Consider the following 18,534-nt stretch of genomic DNA (forward strand, 5'->3'; position numbering starts at 1 on the left):
GGGGGTGGACATACAGGAGTTTTACTAGAGAAGGAAGAAGAAAAAAAAAAAGGAGCAGTACAAAAGCAGTCGCTTGCCCCCAGCAGACAGATAATCTGGTCAGGATCCAAGAAATAGCTGCCTTAGAGAAACTCTCCGCTCGTTTTATTGCTGAGCATGACATTACATGGTACAAAATACCATTTTGGTCAGTTTGGGTCAACTGACGCAGCTGTGTCCCCTCCCAACCTCTTGGCCACCTCCAGCCTATTACTGGGGCAGCAGAGTGAGAAACAGAGAACATCTTGACACTGTACAATCACTGTTTAGCAATAGCTAAAACGCCAGTGCATTATCAGCACTGTTTTGATCACAAATCTAAAACACAGCACCATATGGACTGCTGTCCATTAACTCCATCCCAGCCACGACCAGTACAGTCTTCAGCTATCTCTGTTTTCTTTTATACCGCAAAAGTGAGTCAGGAAAACATAATGCGAAAAGGTCAGTTATTGTTAGTATTTTCATGAGTAAATGTGAGAAGTGCAAAATCAGATTCCCTTGCCAAGTTTCTCGGTTACTGTCAGTGTCACAGTTGTCTTTGTATTGCTTTGCTTTTGTTCTGGCAGAACTGCGTGGGTCCCCTGATGAACATTCTGAAGGAGCACATTGTTGTTATGGAGAAGGATCACCTTATTTCCCATCAGTCTGAGCTGACAGCATTTTTCATGACAGCCCTGGACTTCCGCACAGAGCATGCCCAGGTAGCTTGTTTAGGGGAACAAGCAGAGGCAGCTCAACTTCTCATGCTAATTCTATCAGTTATTTTTTTGCTATCAAATATTCTGTTCTGAAATTGTTCAAGGGGGTAGAAAGTACTATGGTCAGGTACTTAGCTTGAAACAGAGAGAATTAAAACTTGCTTGGAAGCTCAGATTCTTATTTCAAACTTAGAATTACGTTTTTTAATTTTCCTAGGATGATTTGGAGGAAGTTGGTAAGACAGAGACATACATTATTGATTGTCTAATAAGTATGGTTATGAAACTTTCTGAGGCTTCCTTCAGACCCCTCTTCTTCAAGGTAAGGAATTTAATGATAATTCATCTGCATCAGCATCTTTGTATTCTCCAGTGTGTGCACACAGGAACAAGCTAATTTGCATTTCACTTTCAGCTCTTTGACTGGTCCAAAACAGAGAGTACCCTAAAAGATAGGCTCCTGACGTTCCATCGGTTAGCAGATTGCATTGCAGACAAGCTCAAGGGTCTCTTCACCTTGTTTGCTGGTCACTTAGTGAAGCCATTTGCTGAGACACTGAACCAGCTCAACGTTTCAAAAACTGGTAAGTTTTAAGTTACTAGCTACAGGAAAGTATTGACAGGCTAATTACAACTGCTGAATGTCTCGTCTTACAGCAGTGTATTTCACAGCACATACCCCTCACTTCTCTCTTTCTTCTTTCTCTCATAAATACGACGTCTTTCTTATTCTGATGGAACCAAGGGACACTTTTCATATATGGGCTCTGGACTGCCAGTACAAAGTTGAGACCACACGAAAATTTTCCATGTCAGTCCCTGTGAGTTCCATGGGAATGAAATTGCGTGTAAATAGGGTGACTTGCTTCTGGCAGTTGCCTGTCCTTTTTTTTTTTTTTCATTTGTTGACTTACCTTACATGCCAACCTACTATTACCTGATACATTCAGACTCCTCTGCTTTCTTGGCAAAAACATATTCTGCTGCTTTTATATGGGGAACTAATTCCTCGTTGTATTTGTAGTGACCTGCACAAATTCTCCACAGCCACAGGTATAGCCGTGAACTTTCTGATAGCCTGTGAGTCTTCCCTTTTACCCCCAGCTGATTGTGAATTGCAGAGGCAGACCAGCTAGGGCATTAGCTAAAAGTCAGATAACAAACAGCATCTACTTTATTACTCTGATTGATGACTACATAATTAATGTGCAGTACATCCTTTAGCTGTATTCATAACTAACAGCATTTCTGGCTTGTAGAGAAGTTGAGTATTTCTCATTTTTTGTAAACTTTCTTTTTTCCCTCCTGTACTGATATACAGATGAAGCTTTCTTTGATTCTGAGAACAGCACCGAAAAGAGCTGTTTACTGTTGCAGTTTACTATGGACTGTCTGCATAAGCTCTTCCTGTATGACACCCAGAAGTTCCTGAGTAAGGAAAGAGCAGAAACCTTGATGATGCCCCTGGTTGATCAGGTACTGACAAACATAGAAAAGCAATTCATATCAAATATTTTTTCCATATGAGGATTTCTTTTAAAACTATCAATCATCTCCCTTCACAAAAAGGGAGGAATTAATTCATTCTTTCAGCTACAGACAGTATTAACTGCTTCACTTAAAGCTTTAGTTTACTAATTCTTCTATCATCTTTCTGAACTTCTTCACAAGGTTCATGCACATTGCTCAGCTCATGCAGACCACTGCCCTCCCACTAATGCTCTTTGACCCATCTCCTGACTGCCTGAAAGCCTATGCTAGAAGCAGCATTTTTGGCTGAGTTCATCTGATCCTGGATCTGTCTGACAAGCATTTTGTTTCCACAGCTAGAAAACATGCTTGGAGGAGATGAGAAGTTCCAGGAAAGAGTGACAGAACACCTGGTACCCTGCATAGCGCAGTTTTCAGTGGCCATGGCAGATGATTCTCTTTGGAAACCACTGAACTACCACATCCTGCTGAAAATGAGGCACGCCTCTTCTAAGGTTGGGAGCTACCAGAATTTGAACTGTTTTTTTCTATTGCTTTAGAAAATGTTAAGTGCCCCCAAACCAGAAGTGGATTGGCCAACTCACTGTTAAAATACTAGCTTCTAAAGTTAGGCTACTAGAACACTGATGTTTTACTGTTCTACCACCAAGTTCCCGAGATGCATGCAATGCATCCTTCTGTTTTTTCCCTAAGCAGTTAATTTTCTGCAAGTAGATGTCTTCCATACTGTTGGTTTTATTTATTTTTATTTTTTTAATTTTGGTAGCTGTTTGAGTAAGAGCTAACCTGTTTGTACCTAAAGAAATGGGTGCTTTGGAAAGTGTAAGATAGTTACTTATCAACCTTCAGACCTGTTTAATGTATAGAGCTTTGTCATGACCTATTTGACTGGTTACGAGTATTCAGGGGGAGTTCTTGTTGTTTTTTTTTTTTTTTAACTGTACTGGGTTAAGTCCTGCTGAAACAGTGGAACAGAGTGGCATTGGAAAGGGACGTTAAAGACTGTTCTATCAGCTAACTGCTAGCAACGTACCTGCTTCTTGCAACTAACTTTTTATTTTACTCTATCTTAATCCAGATGTTGAGACTTAAGTTACTTTAAAAATAGTTTCCTTCAGTAAGGAAAACTAGTTTAAAAGCTAAGTGTGTTTTAGGAGATAGAAAGAAGTTTGGGACATTTAACTGTTTCCTTACAGAGACTCCTTTTGTTTTTCTTCTTCTGTTTTAGGTCCGCTTTGCAGCTCTGCTTGCTTTGCTAGAAGTTGCAGAGAAACTGAAGGAGAACTACCTGGTCCTGCTACCAGAATCTATTCCATTCTTAGCTGAGCTTATGGAAGGTAATACTCTAAAATGGTCTTAGTGAAGGCAGACAAATGGCCTATGAGCTAAAAGAACAAAGGCCACATAATTTAAAGATTCAGATAAATATAATTGCTATAAATCATAAGAATTCATATATGGTAGCTTCAACTGTGCCGGCTGGAAACTGAAATGGGTTGTATCCAAAACCCTCCTAATGTTCACCTAAATGACGGTAGCTTCTTCACTGTTCCATCCTGTGCGCATCCTCCCAGGCTGCGTATTTTAGATCAGTGGTACAGTATAAATAACTTGCCTAAGTCCTGAGTTGATGACAAAATATTTTTGAACAATGATTTCATACCTGGCGTTTGAAGACAGTTCTAGCCTTGAGGGTATCTTTGTCATAACTGTTCTATTTACTTCCTGCTTTATTTCTTTTTCTAGATGAATGTGAAGAAGTTGAGCAGCAGTGTCAGAAAACAATTCAGCAACTGGAAGTCATTTTGGGAGAACCACTCCAAAGCTACTTCTAAGTTTATCCCCTTTGTTTTCATATTTTGTCTGAATTGTTTTAACTACATAGATGCCATGTGTTACAGGCAAATTGTCATACCAATTTTTATCAGATCTAAGATCTTAATTTTTTTTTAATAAAAATATTGTAAGAATCTGGCTTTATCATTTCTGGATCATCTGGAGAGTGGGGCTCATTATATGCCATTACATGATGGCATAAACCTTTCCTTAACTTACTTTTCCCTGAACATTACAACTGAAGCAAGCTATACTCAAATTCTGATAGCTGAGCAGAGTGATAACATGCAAGACTGTCCACGAACCCTGCTGCATTGGGGGTCTGCAGTTCCTATCTCAGTGTAGGGGCTGTGCTGCTACAACATAAACATAATACTTACTGGACCTGTGTACTGCAATCCTGAGAATGCATTTTTCTGTTATTTTTACGGAAGTGAAAAATGTACCCACTGAAGATTCTGAAACGAAAGTAGCTACAAGACGGTCTTGAAAGAAAGAAACTATATTCAGGTCAAACAAAAACAATGTCCACATGAGAACATCTTGCTCAACTTTTAGGTAAAGGCAAGGATGCACAGGTGCTAAAATTGCCATAACTAAGTGGAAGCTGCCTCCAGGCTCCTCTCTTAAAAAGAATCAGCCAGCTGCATTTATCTTTAGGGGATATACACAGCACAACAGTGGCTGGAAGGCCATGCCGCACACATGGCATGGCCAAGGCCTAGGCCTACCCAGTTTAACTGCAGTTCGCTAACTCCTTAATGGGGAAATGGTCCTCTAATCAGGTTCACCTTGCAGATGCTGGCAAGACAGTAAGTAAAATGAGACAAAATAGGCCAAAAAAGCAACTTAGCTACACTTGGAGAAAAGCACAGTTCATAAATATTATTTTTATTTATGCTTTTTATATGTTTAACCTGGTAGTTAAACAGGCTTTTAGGGTACATCTTATCCTTGAAACTGCTTCACTCTTTTAGCAGCTGTTAAGGTAAATAGGAACAGCCCTTGGGCAGGCATTAATAGCCAGTAGCAACTTATTTTTTAAAAATAAGAGTACATAAAAATTAAGACTGACAGTTGTAAAGAAAACTGATGAAATATAAACAGCTTTTTTTTTCAAATAGCATTTGAATACAAGACTGAAGAAGAACTCATTCACTATTCTATTCACAAGCAGCCAAGTCTCAGCTCAGCTGAAACGATGCCTGCCTGGAGTACCTGGGTTTACATGTTTTAAAACAAAAGCCAGACACATCTGCTTCAGTCCCCGAGCAATCTCATCACAGCTGGGAGCCAGTTCAGATCAAATAAGCTTTCAAAAGTTCACCCAATCAGAACTAGCTAAATCACTTTCATTTGTTTTACTTTGGAGAACTAAAAGCTAGAAATGCTGCCATATGTTTGATTTAAGCCATCTATAAGCAGGAGTTGACATAACTATGAGTGTCACAGAAGGTATGATTGCAGGAGCGGGCTAAGAAGTAGAATCCATTTCCTCCTTGCCTTTCACCAGAACTGATGGCTCAACTGTCTGCTTAATCCAGCCCTGGTAAAAAGGTTGTTAGCACTAATATAAATTAAGAAGCAGAACAGAGGACTTCATAATTCTATTTTCTAGGACTGATTAATATCCCTTTAGGGGTGGATAATCATATCTTCATATCCTACTTCACTCTAGTTTCTACTTTACTGAATGTATGCTATTAAGGAATGACTAGTAGTAGTTAATCATAATCATACTGAGCACAATTGTTAAGACAGTATGATGCAGTATTTTCATATTGCTAGGTTCAGTAATACATGTGATTTATCTGAGCACACTGATTTAGTTTGCCAGGATACTGTAAACTATTGGAGGAGTTAATCTCACAGCAGCTCTGGTACTCACCCAACTCAGGAGAGGCTGATACAGAAGCCTACATAGATAAAGGCAGGCTCAGCATGAGTCAGCACCAGTTTGTACTTGACAGAAAAACTGTCATTGGAATATATTTAATTCTTTTAGTACTAATTAGAAAAGCACTACCAGCTCCTCACATCTAACAATTGAACATCTCCTGTGACTTCCAGCAGGTCGATCTTTTCCAGTTGTTTAAAGCGATGCTTGTATTCCAGAATGTGAACACCATTAACAGCAACTTTGAACTGGTGGGCATCACAGAATATGATCAGCTGAAAAAAGAGAAGAGGAACAGTTAAGTTCCTAGCTTGAACTTGGGTGAGCCCTGCTTCTGTTACAAAAAGTCCTTCGTGCAAAAGAAACATTAAAAAAAAAAAGTGGAACCTCGTCCTATGCTGAAATCTTGCAACTACTTACAAGGAAACAGGAATAGATGGCTGTCATTAAAACCACGTCAGATCTTTGCTTCCTATGGTCCTATTTAACCCTAACATTCTCAAGACATGGAAATGCAAGAACAGCACTCTTACTTAAATAGCATTAGCAGCGTAACTTTTAAGTGCTAACGCAAACTCTTATTTTGGCAGAATTGTAAATCTGATGCTGTGTTTCATTTAATCTTACCTCAAAGTACATCCCTGGACTGAAAGGGAAATTGGTAACTTCCCTTTCTTCTTCTCCCCAGCTGTCATGAAGGTAAGAGTTTCTCACAAAAACTTTATTCTTCATTCGGGGATTCAGATGTAGTGCTATGTCCTTCGACTCACTTGATTTCAGATTTATTGCAAAGCTGGAAGACATTTTTAAAAACTTTACTACACCAACAGTTTGTAAACATGATAAAGTATTCCGTGCTATTTACCAAGACTTTAGCCAATCGTGCTTGCATGCCATGCACAATGGAAATCCAGAATAGACATGCAACCGTGCGAATGATGCAGATTAAGCAGAAAAGACAATCAGGTTTTATCTTGATTTTTCTCAGTGGAGCTGTTCTTTTAAGCCCTTTCTAAAACAGCATCCTGCAGGTTCCTGAGAAAACCACACCAATTTCAGATGATTCCAGATGAAAAGTTGCAAGTGAGTAAGGATACCCTGAGGCAATGGAAAAGCCTACACATTCTCAAAAGCAGCTCAGTTAATAGCAAAATAAAACAAAACATAATAATAAAAAAAAAAAACAGTAAAACCTACCTCTTTGGGCTTTTATTCATTTCTCCTTTAATAGCGATTGTGCATCCCGGACGAAGTGCAGAATCAAGTTTCCCAGTGTAAGGAACTCCCTGGAAGTTCATCAGCAGTGAAAAATTTGACTGTGACTTACTTTTTTCAACATACAAGCTGAGCTTTACTATGGCAAGAAGAAATTTGGCCTACAGTTTCAAATTCGCACTCACAGCTCAAATTTTTTCTACCAATACAATCTGGGATACTGAAACTGTAGTGAAAAAGTTGCATAGAGATGAATGTATCAAAGTCATTTTTTAATTTTTTTTTTTAACTAGAAACTTGTGTTCAAAATAAACATCACTTACTGCTATTTCTGCCACCACTATACAGGCCTTAATCCAGAGTCATGCCGCTTGTAAGCACCAAAAAAGTGTCTTGAGGAAACCGAAGCTTGATCTGGCACCAGACATTCCAATGCACAACTTAATGCATTTGAGAGTTGCCAACTGGTTTGAGTAAACATACTATAAGCAGCATGAAACTCTGCACTGATTTAAATTTGCATCACACAGTCGTTCAGGTACAGACACACTGACCTCTCCTCTCTGATAGCTTGCTATGCTTTAGAAAATAAGACTCACACTAGATGAAGTACGCGCAGGGTAAGCATGGCTCAGTCACCAGGAGGAAGATGTAGCCAGACAAGGTCTGAGATACACGCATTAACGTAAGGCCGCCTGGCTTAATACAACTGCAGAATGCTTTTAACACAAGCTTGTTTTGCAGGTATTCCCTAAAGTCATGAAAACTAAGCATGCTTATTTGAACAAATAAGCATCACATCTTATTTTGATGTGATTTGGTCCTTTAAAGCTTCAGGTACCCCACTTTTTATTCCTCTGTTCATGGCTGTGGATGCCGTGCTTATCTCTTTGGGTTTTCTGTATCTCTTAAGAAATAGCCTCACGCTTACTAGCAGCAGGAAAGAGGGCTGATCTCTACAAAACCTCACTGCTGATCATTTCCCAGTAGATTCTCAAGTCCTTTGTACTGTGCATATTTTTTCTTGAATAATTGAGAAGTTTTTATTTCTTTTTTTTATCCACATTTGCTATAAGTCTACCTGAGACACTTACGAATTGTGAACCATCTGGCATTTCCCCCTAGAAAAGAAAACAAACATAATTAACTAGTTTTTCAGACAACTGGGAGACTCAGTCTTCTACAAACATACGTACATTTTCTGTGCTTATCTTTGTTACTCCTAGAGATGATGGCTGTGAGCCTTGTACAGACTGCAGAAAAAGAGATATTTAGATGTCATTGCTAGCACCACAGAACATAAAGGTGTGTTAGAAACGTAACGGATCTGTGCTGCTTTGAAGTGTAAATTGTTAACGTGGAAACCTAGGACTATGGTGAAGAAAAAGATAGCCAAAGCCCTACAAACCAGGGAAAAGTCCTGAAAATCAATTGCTGAAAGACAAATCGAGTTTTCCAAAGGCTACCTCATTATAGTTTGAATCCTTATTTTACAGTTGGAGCACTCTTAACCCTTAGCATCTGAGGATATCCACTCAGCTTTCCTCACCAGGGTAGGAGTATCAGCAGTGCAGGTCACCCAGAGATGGGGCAGAGGGGGGCCTTGGGATTCTAGGCAGCCGCCTGCATCCCTGTCCCTTCCCACTGTGTATCATATGAACAACGTGGCCATGCACAGATAAAATTCCTGCCTAGCCCTGGCAGACTGTATCTTCATCTTGTTTATTTCAATATAACCTCCGTCTTCCTCCTCAGAAGAGTACACACTGGAAGTACAGACAAAAAGGAAACAACCACCCTGCTCCCCTCCTTTCTTCCCCAGAGGATTCAGCACCTGCATCCACAGAGTAAAGCAACTCTGTTTTGTGCTTGGGACAGAAACCAACCTACGGCACCTCCTTGCCTCCAAGCAATTCTTGAAGTCAGTCCTCCACAACGGGACTCAAATAGCTTTGAAGCACCATTTCTGCAGCAACATATCCAAGGCCAAGTGACAGGGCCCATAAAAAAGTCTGCACACATGCTTTACAAACAATCAGTGAGTAGACATATCTTTAAAGCTTGGACCCTATTTTGTCCAGGCCCAAATCTCCACCTTCCTTCAAAACAGTTTATTAGTCTGCTGCTCCGAGTCAGACCTGATGTTTGGCAGCAAGAGACCCAAGCTCTGCCCACGACGTAGTGATAACCGCACAGAGGAGACAGAATGTTACACAGAAGCAGGTAGGCTGCCTCAGTGAGTGGCAGGAAGGAAGAAGAGAGGGACAAGTCATTTGAATTCTGTACCTCCCCGGTTAATTACCACCTTCCGTTTCTGCTCTCTCACCTTTTCCCATCAGAAGGCTCTCACCCTCTGCATGGGGAGAAAACAAACTGTTCAATTCCACTCCATTGGCTTACTTTCTCCAGCAGAGCTAGGAGCTGAGAGGAAGGAGTGGGGAGGAAATCCCTTGTTACTGAAATTAGACTGTGTAGATGCTTTTTTTTTTACTCTGTAGTTTAGCAAGACAAAGAAACTGAATCTTGACAGTCACCTGTCAATAACACTTACATTGGAAACAAACTCTATACTTTTGATGTGCACTTTGCCAGATATTCCCAGAGTATCTATTCTTTGAAGGCTAATTCTGTGATTGTAGAGCAGCAAGTGCTTCTTGTTTACAGTCACCTAAAGGGATAGGGAAAAAATAGGAGAATCACATTAAACACCATCCAGGTATCAAATTGTATGCATGCAGCTGTTTTACGGTGCTTTGGTACAGGAGCTGGGAGTGTCCTGGAAACTTCAGAGCAACTAAGTTCAGATCATCTATGAAACAGCCTCTCTTTCCATTACTGTGAGGGAGATTTATTCGATTTATTTACCTTTCACACCCTTTGTTTTTATTCCCTGACCGCTTATGAATGTGGTTTTACCAACCTAATAGAATCTATTATTGCAGTCTAACAGAGCAAGAGAACTGTGTCGCACTTGTTTCCTCCAAGAGGGAGGAAATACTGTCCTACACTATTCACAAAACAGGTTTACTGTTACGGTCAGCCCTTGCAGGTAAGAATGGGAGGGTGGAATAGCCATTAGCTGTGCCAGACAGGTACTTGTCTACTCATGCGGCTTTGAAGGGAACCATGCAAACTGAGAGGTCTGATCTGCTTAGCACCTCTTTAAAAAAAAGCTTGTAAACTTTTCTGTAATCAGACTGTACCTACGAAACAGAAACCACGGCTTCCAGTTATACTGTTTGTATGCAAAATGCCTCTCGTTTATTGGCCTGACAACCGGCCAATAAGGCCCCTCGAGTTGAACAAGGGTCAACGCAAACTCACCTGGAATTTATCCTTTAAAATCATGATGGCAACCTCAAATGACTTCCCTTTTTGAAAAGGCATCTCATAGGTGATCTCTTCCCAGCCCCATTTTTCCCTCTCCAGTGTGTTGCAAACAATGCAGCCAGACCTTTTGAAGCGAGGGTTGAAATGAAAGGCCACATCAGCTCGAGGCTTTATACTACTGCCACACTGTAAATCCACCTGGAACCTAAACATAAAAATAAGACAAACCACACTCAGCTCAGTCTGTCAAGAAATGACCTACAAGTTCAATACACTTGTGTTTTACTGATGAACCCCAGAACATGCAGATGGAATGAGTTATTGGATAACGAAAAAATATATCCATCCAACTTCTGTATATTTATGAAAGGTTTTCTCGTGATTTATTGCAATGAATTACAATATTTAAGCATTTACTCAATGCTCATCACTCATATCACCTCACTGCATTCACCACCTTCCCTCCCATCTGCTTCAGCAGAATAACCGAATGCACCTTGGGCCATGTCAGGAAGTCAGGGAACAGAACCTCCATACTTGGTGTGAGCACTAGCTCACACCTCCTCATCCCAGCTGTAAGCTAATTCCTTCAAGCGACACATCCAGTTACCACTTTTGTTAGTCTCAGATAACCTCTTCAGACAAACAGATATATGCTATGACAGGGAAAAAATGCCAAAGCAGGCAAAGCAAAAACAGAGGAGAGAGGATCAGCAGAAAGCAAAAATCAGTTTATCCTCCAGTGTTCATCATAAAACTTTCATTAAGCACTTAATTCACTGTATTCACTGTGACACGATCACAAGGATTTAAATCAAGCCTTTGTTTACTATCCCAAATAGGTTCCCTAAAAAAAGTTTGTTCATTACATGCTTGTTCACCTGTTGACATTTCAAGAAGTGACACTGTAGTAACTACCTGTCTGCATCATCAGGAACACTCCCGTGTATCACAATCAGCTCTCCAGGAACAAGGCCACCAAGAATTGTCCCAATATACGGAATGACCTAGAAGAAGGAGGGAAAAAAAAGATAGAAATAACATTTTGTGATGGAAGCAAAATACATAGTTTTTAAAATCATATTCTAATACTCAATTAAGTGGTGCTCTAGCATATTAAAAGAAAGACAACTAGCATCTCATTTAAAAGAAACACTAGAAACGCATTAAATACCTGCCACAACAGAAAGATAAAAAACAGATTTTTGTCACTGTAGACCAAGCTTCTCAGACAACATTAAAATAAACAGTTACGGCCTTCATTCTAGCTCTGAAAAGAATAATGGCAATATTTTATTGCCTCATTTTTAATAAAAGAAGATTCACTTCAAACTAGGTCATTGCCAAGGTCTGACAACAGTCAGTCCTTTGCCGGTAGCAGGAGGCACCTTCCACAAGCTTTTTAACACCGGACTAGAGCAGCTGCGTTTTTGCTTGTTCTTGCTCCCTTGTGAAAAACAGCAATGGGAAAAGAAGCGACTATGGCAGAGAGCAGAGTTGCATCTTAATATGAACAGCACAACATACACTACAAAATATCCTAATGAGCTGGGAACGGCAAGGTGCACTGAACTAGCCCTGCTCAGGGGTCTTAGTCTTTAGGATAACAGCAGCATGCAGTCTATCTCCAAGCCTACCCTATTTTCTCATCCTTATCAACAGCTTGGGAAGGTCACGCATGTACATTATGCTGAACTGAAATGGCAACATGGTAGGTGTTGTTAAACCAGATATGGGGACATGTCAGCTAAAATAAAAGCCTCAAACACCCCAAAATGGCTCCACAGCAAAGGTTCAGACATGCTGATGGGAGCCCTACCTTGACCACCAGCTGAAGCACCCAGAATTTCAGGGACAAAAGGGAGCACCATAACAGAAAACTGGAAGATGATGAGACTCTTCTGTGAGGAAAGATCTAAGACTGCATTCTTTACATCCAGAAGGAAGCATGTAATAGAAAGGAATGTTGGCCACCTGTTCTTCAGAAGCTCAGACATGGAATCTGCGTGGCCATAACAGAGCACTTCCTGGGTGTAATACTACAGACTTAATGAGGTTCTGTCATCATGGGACGTGCCTGTCATTTCTTCACATCTCAAGACTCTTGCTAGTTTTTCCTCACCCGTTAAGAGCAACGCATGTGATACCACAGGATCCATCATCATCCCAGCTCTCTTAAAAACCTCCTAAAGTTTCCTTTGAAGCCAACTGGACAACATCAGCCCAGTTTGAGCTATCTCAAAGATCACGTTGCTTCCAATATCTGCCAGTTTTCATAAATGAGACGACAGATAATGGTCTTACAGAGAAGAGGGCTGTGATAACACAACTTTCATCCACCTTGCTGGGTAGCTGACAGCTGTCCCATCAGAAAAGAACCTGTACTCCTGTTGCTTCAGTAAATGCCACCAGTCATTAATCTACCAGACTGAAGGTGTATCATGCTATTTTGGCATCCATGATCGTGGTAATTCAGTATACTGAATGTCACCAGACTTATAGTGCTGAATTGGGCATCGCTCAGAACCTAAGCCCAGCCGCCCCCAGCCCCTCTGATATCTGAGCGCAAGCTGGAATGCAAAGGGGTTTAGGTCCTGCCAAACTTCCTTACCCTTTAATGCAACAGGGTTGAGTAAAGGACATAAAGGGGAAAGCAGGATTTTCTGCATGATTCAAAACAGTCCATTAGTGAAGAAATACACCTAAGATAAAAGTTTATTTAAAAAGCTCTTCAGTTTTGCAACTTAAGGAATGATTCGTTCAAACACTGAAATATTCACAGAGCTACTGAACTCATATGGTGGCTTCACACAGGTACACATACAGCTGAACAGCAAGTCTGAAGCTATAGCTCAATGAGCATCACACATGCAACAGCTCACATAGTCCATCAATGACTGAACCAGCCAGTTAAAGAGACTTTGTACAAACAGCAAAGCAGTATGACGCATATACGAAGAACAGACAATTAGCTCCTGTTTCAAGTTTGCTGTCACGGGCACAGTCCGCTTTGCTGATCTCCCCACTTGCACTACAAACCCCAATTCTTTCCCTTCAGCTTGTTCAGAAGAAGCAGCAGAGGTTTGGAAATACCTCTGGCATCTCTAGCTCAATGCCTTCCTCAAAGCAAGGTCAGCTACAGAGGGCTGTTCAGGACCTTGCCCAAAGGCTGTCCTGAGATCATCTGCGCAATCTGTCCCACCTCTCTCTCCACATTCCAATCCCAAATAATCACTCTTATTTCCATCCTAGGCTCTTGAGCACTAAGCCCTAGTTTTATCCCTCTGTATTCTCCAGCCTGGTCTTGTTACCCACCGCACTCATCAGTCCCCTTGCAGCCATGCAGTTCTGCTGAAGTCTTCCTCTTTTCCTTACACAGAGAATTTCACCTATACACCTCCTCTACCTCCTCTTCACACCTCCTCTCCTCCCCCACCAAAATTAGGCTCCAAAATCCCTACCTATAACTTCCATCCTACTATTCCTTTTGCAATTCAGTCCTTCCAGCTTCTAGTTGATCTCCACACAGCCTTCCCTCCTCTCCAAACTGGATTACGGTTGGACTTGATGATGGCCTTTTACAACATAAATGATTCTGTGATTCTTGTAAAGAAAGCTGAATCTACTCCCCCATCATCCAATAAGTCTATCCACTTTGCAAGCAACGAGCAAGCAGCAGGACTGAACAATCAGACACTCTGAGGGCACTGGACTGTATCAATGACAAGCTATAATAGACAAGGAAGTCCTGTGCAGGTATGTGGTATTGTACCCTCCACAGTTTCTTTACAGACTTTGGTATTTTTGGCAGAACATTAAAATACCATCTCCTGCAGACTCAAAAGAACTACATTTTTAAATAGACAATGAAAAGTACAGCTCCGGTCCATTCCTCATGCTGACATGAGGCCACTGTCCCTGAGCATGAGAATACTAGAGAAATACTAGAGAATACCAGAGCAATCCCTGAGGTTCTTCCTCAAATATCTGAGCAACGCCAAGATCTCTCAGTAACACCCTTCACTGTACAAAACAGCAGGAGTGCTTTGCTAACTACTGGCATAAAATAGCAAAATCCCATTTCCTGAGGGAGAAGTTGTTGACATAGTTGAAAAGTTACCGGGTTAATGATTTTCTTCTGCGGCCCATCCAAGGACATCATCTTCCCTCCTCCAGTTTAAGTCTGTCAGTCCTGCAGTGATCACTGTAGAGCGTATTTAGAGGTTCGCTGATCTGGCTGCACCAAAGCAGGGATCCCTTTGAAAAGCCAAAACTTTTAATCAGAAAGAAACAAAGTGACACTACAGGAAGTGAAACCCTCCAAGGTATAATTTTAAAACCTACAAGAAAAAATGCAACCATATTTCCAACAAATTTGATGGAGTTTTGAAATATCAAAGTTAGAAGCTTGGTTAAAGACAAAACATGCCACCCTAGGAAGGGACAGTGCACATAAATACACAATTTTATCAGCTGCTTCCTGAGATCATGTATACTGAGGCAGAATCCCACATAAATACCATTATTGCACAGGTCAACACTGATAACTCGATGACCATCAACTGTCCATTTGCAGCTGACACCTGCCTGTAGACTGTGAAAAGACACAAAGCACAAACACGTTTTTCTGAAGTAAACAGCCGTTTCTCTTTCTTTTACCAATTCCTGTGCTATTCCAAGGTTGCTCAAGGGCAACAAGCCCTAGGGGCTGAACTTGCTTTTTCCAGTTTTATCTTACATACAGATAAGAGACACCAGCCAAAGACACAGCAGGGAAGCACAGAGTGTTTTCTGCTTCTTCCTCCACCACACACGATCCCTGAACTCCACAAATAACTACAGGAGTCTGTAAAACCTGCATTAAATGCACAGACCTAATAAGGAAAGAAAAAAACACCTTATGAGTATATCCAGCTACACTGTAATTTCTTCAAATTTAATTTCTTCAAATCTGATTTCATCAAATCTTCTAACAAAGTGACCAAAAATCATGGGCCAACTTCAAAACTGCTAGGCAATTATTTCTTGCATATTCTGGAGAAATATCTTATGGTAGCAAGCCAATGGGGTGGTGAAAAGTGGCAGGCAGGGAAAAAGACAAAGGAGACGGTTTTAGTATTGTTGTTGTGTGAAAATTGCTAGCCACATAAAAAGTAAGTAAATAAAAAGTCTGTGACCGATTCCACAGAGACCTGGGATTAACCTTCTGCAATGATTCAGCAGTGCAGACCACTGCAACATCTGGCTAATCCTGTGGGAGACTTGGGCCAGTAATTCTCCTTATGATCAGGGTCTAGAGCGCATTTCAGAGAACACAAGGTGTTATATGCCCAGCTTACACCATGCAAATGTTTTGCCCCTTTTGATATGCCCCTTGGGATACCACCATCAATTCACAACAGGAATGTGCCAAGGCAAGCAAATTCCAGCATTTTCATTTTTAAAATTAGGAACTCAAGACCAAAGCAAGCAAGAATTCTGACTACAACATTGACAAGTCTAAGAGCAGACCAAAGAAACAAAACCCAGACCTAAACCCTGTGCCCAGCAGCCTGCTTACTGAGCTTCCCTTGGTGTGCGACTGCGATCGACACCTTACCGAAAGAGGACCGACAGGACGGCCTCTAGGATCTAGCAGCACATGCCTGAGCTCTTCTGCCCACCCTTGTTGATCCTGGCAGACGAGGGGCAGTGTGGCAAAGCGATTTGTTTGTATGTTTTATGGAAAGGGTCACAGTGACGAGGGGAAGCTGCGAGTCAGGCTGTGTTTGGCCACGCAGGTTTTGGGTAAGGAAATGCGGGGTCCTGCTGTAACCTTCTATCACAGAACTGCTGTCAGTGAACATGAGGGGGTCTGATTTTTTGGGTTGTCCTCTGGGGACCCAGGAGTTGGACTCGATGATCCTTGTGGGTCCCCTCCAATTCTGCAACACTAAGATAAGGTTCCCCAACTACACGTTCAGAATTGAAACAGCTATGTATACTGCCCTGATATCTCACACACTGCACAGTTCAGAAGGGAAAAAATAAAAAAAAAGGAAACAGCAAGGACAACTGCTATTACGCTATCGCCCTATGACCCACAGAAAATTTCTTCCTCTAGAAAAGTCCGGCGGGGCTTGATAATTCGGGCTGGATCCCATACTAAGGCAGACATGGCTTCTGGAGGGGAGGGAGGAAAAAAGCGAGCAAGCTACCGCCTGGCGTTTGCAGACAGTCAAACCCTAACCAGCAGTGCCACCGTCCCACCCCCGGCCAGCAACCCAAGGCTCCAGCCCCCGGAGCCGCGGGGCGACCGGCAGCAGCCTCCCCGGGACCGAAGCCCCAACCCCGGGTCGCTTCCGCCTCGGGGCGCCCCGGGGAGCCCCGTCCTCTCACCACGGACGGACGGACAGACAGACAGACAGACAGACAGACAGACGCGGGGGGACGCCCACCCCTCACCCCCTGCCCGCAGCCCACCCTGGCGCCCGACTCACCCGGCACCTAGCAGCGAGCTGACGCCGCCGGGCTGACACCGGCCGCGGCCGCCATTTCGCGCCCGCCCCGCGGCGTCACCGGCCGGCGGCCCGGCCCAACGGCTTCCGCCCGCTGCCAGCGCCCGGCCGCGGCGGGGCTGGGGCGGCTCCGGGGGCGGCGCAGCGCCCGGTGTGGCGGTCAGGAGGGTACTCGGGCACAGCAACCCATACCGTAGCACACCCACCTGCTAGGAGCTGCAGGACCGCTGCTGGGAGGACACATCAGGCCGTATCAGAGCCGAAGGACTCGTTCGCATAAAGGGCTGACGTAAAAGATTGCTTGGGGAAGGATGCCTTTCAGTCACACTGGGCTTCGAGTACTGTCTGTAATCGGATGGTAGCAAAAAGCCTGCTTTTTTTACTGTCCAAAACTGACGACTTAAAAGATGTCTGAAATGTTGTGAATAACTATTCACTTCTGCTTCAAGGGCAGAAGACCGTGACATGCTGTAAAAAAAAATACATTAGTAGGCTGATCTTTAAATTAGTACAAATGTCATGAACTTTCTTGGACCTTGTTTACACAATCCTGCTGTCTGGTAACTTTAAACTATGTCTGACCACACATCAATAGTGTTACCCTAACTTACACTACTATAAGGCCAAATTTACATTTTTTCCACTTGCTTACAGCTTGACTTGGATCTGTGGGAGGCAGTCAGCTCGAGAGTGAAAAATAAGCAGTCTCTTGCACTCAGTTCCCAGCCTGAACTGCAGCTCTGCTACTCAGTAGTGCTTCAGGAATAAGTGAGTTTTGAGTTTCCATACAAATGCTTCCATGCAAGCGCCCTGGGCCACACTGATTACCCTATCCTTTATGGTGGGCTTCCAAAGTACAGCCCAAAACCCGCAAAAGGCAACTGGATACTGTCAGTCCGATTTTTCAGGGATGCCCCATACACAGTTGGCCTCACAGCAAAATTAAATGCTCATGGAGCACAGGACTGTACCAATGCTGCTGAAGAACGGTCAGTAAGCTGACTATCTCTTAGATAAAGCTGCAAAAACTAAAGAATAGAGTAGTTTGGACATCTTCATGAAGCTAAAATGGGTGGAAAAGGCCACTGATTATCCTGCAGGCACAGGGATGGCAGCCAAAAAATGGCAATCCATAAAGGAAGAGCAGGGCCAGTGTGGGAATAGAAGAAACATAATGGAACAAAATCGGTAGTCTAGCAGAGCCTTTACAATGTCCACATGATTCTCTAACCTTTGTTATCAGATTAATTATTAACTCAGGAAGAGTCCACCCAGTGTAGGTTCTACACCTCTCTGTAGTTCGTAACTCTATTGCATGTTTTCTAGATAAACGGCCTTGTTCATTGTCTTATCACAATATATTCTTCTTTTTCCCATATGAAAAATAAGTGCATCTTCCTTTCTTCAACAGCAGTATCTGCTGCAATCATCGGTAATCTAAGAAGCTATGGATCTTGCATATAAGATATTCTTACACAGCACAACTAATTGATAATTAGTTGTCCTATGTAGTAGAGCTATAAGTAGA

At 42.2% G+C, this 18,534-nt stretch overlaps 2 protein-coding genes across 6 annotated transcripts in view; one reads left to right on the plus strand and one right to left on the minus strand.

Annotated features, from left to right (window-relative positions):
• The window catches only part of HEATR1 (HEAT repeat containing 1), a 38,257-nt gene extending 34,056 nt beyond the window's left edge, over positions 1-4,201 (plus strand). The window contains exons 39-45 of the mRNA XM_080588288.1: positions 609-743; positions 958-1,062; positions 1,156-1,324; positions 2,062-2,216; positions 2,567-2,725; positions 3,460-3,568; positions 3,978-4,201. Of these exons, the coding sequence (XP_080444414.1) occupies positions 609-743; positions 958-1,062; positions 1,156-1,324; positions 2,062-2,216; positions 2,567-2,725; positions 3,460-3,568; positions 3,978-4,066 (921 nt within the window). The 3' untranslated portion in view covers positions 4,067-4,201. The remainder of the gene's footprint in view (positions 1-608; positions 744-957; positions 1,063-1,155; positions 1,325-2,061; positions 2,217-2,566; positions 2,726-3,459; positions 3,569-3,977) is intronic.
• A 741-nt stretch (positions 4,202-4,942) lies between these two features.
• Positions 4,943-17,233, minus strand: LGALS8 (galectin 8). 5 transcript variants are annotated; one of them, XM_080588322.1, is made up of 10 exons: positions 17,213-17,233; positions 14,630-14,766; positions 11,428-11,516; positions 10,504-10,714; positions 9,731-9,847; positions 8,376-8,432; positions 8,274-8,300; positions 7,162-7,250; positions 6,592-6,757; positions 4,943-6,239 (listed from the first exon to the last, which is right to left on the minus strand). In XM_080588322.1, the coding sequence occupies exons 2-10, from the start codon at positions 14,669-14,671 to the stop codon at positions 6,090-6,092; spliced, it is 948 nt and encodes a 315-aa protein (XP_080444448.1). In that variant the 5' UTR covers positions 14,672-14,766; positions 17,213-17,233; the 3' UTR covers positions 4,943-6,089. The 5 variants fall into 5 exon arrangements, with proteins under 5 accessions (XP_080444448.1, XP_080444446.1, XP_080444449.1 ...); XM_080588320.1 differs by lacking the exon at positions 17,213-17,233 and adding an exon at positions 16,989-17,146; XM_080588323.1 differs by lacking the exons at positions 8,376-8,432; positions 17,213-17,233 and adding an exon at positions 16,989-17,146.
• Positions 17,234-18,534: the final 1,301 nt, after the last annotated feature.

The sequence above is a fragment of the Anser brachyrhynchus genome (genome assembly GCF_964034855.1).
Source record: "Anser brachyrhynchus genome assembly, chromosome: 3".
NCBI classification, from domain to species: domain Eukaryota; kingdom Metazoa; phylum Chordata; class Aves; order Anseriformes; family Anatidae; genus Anser; species Anser brachyrhynchus.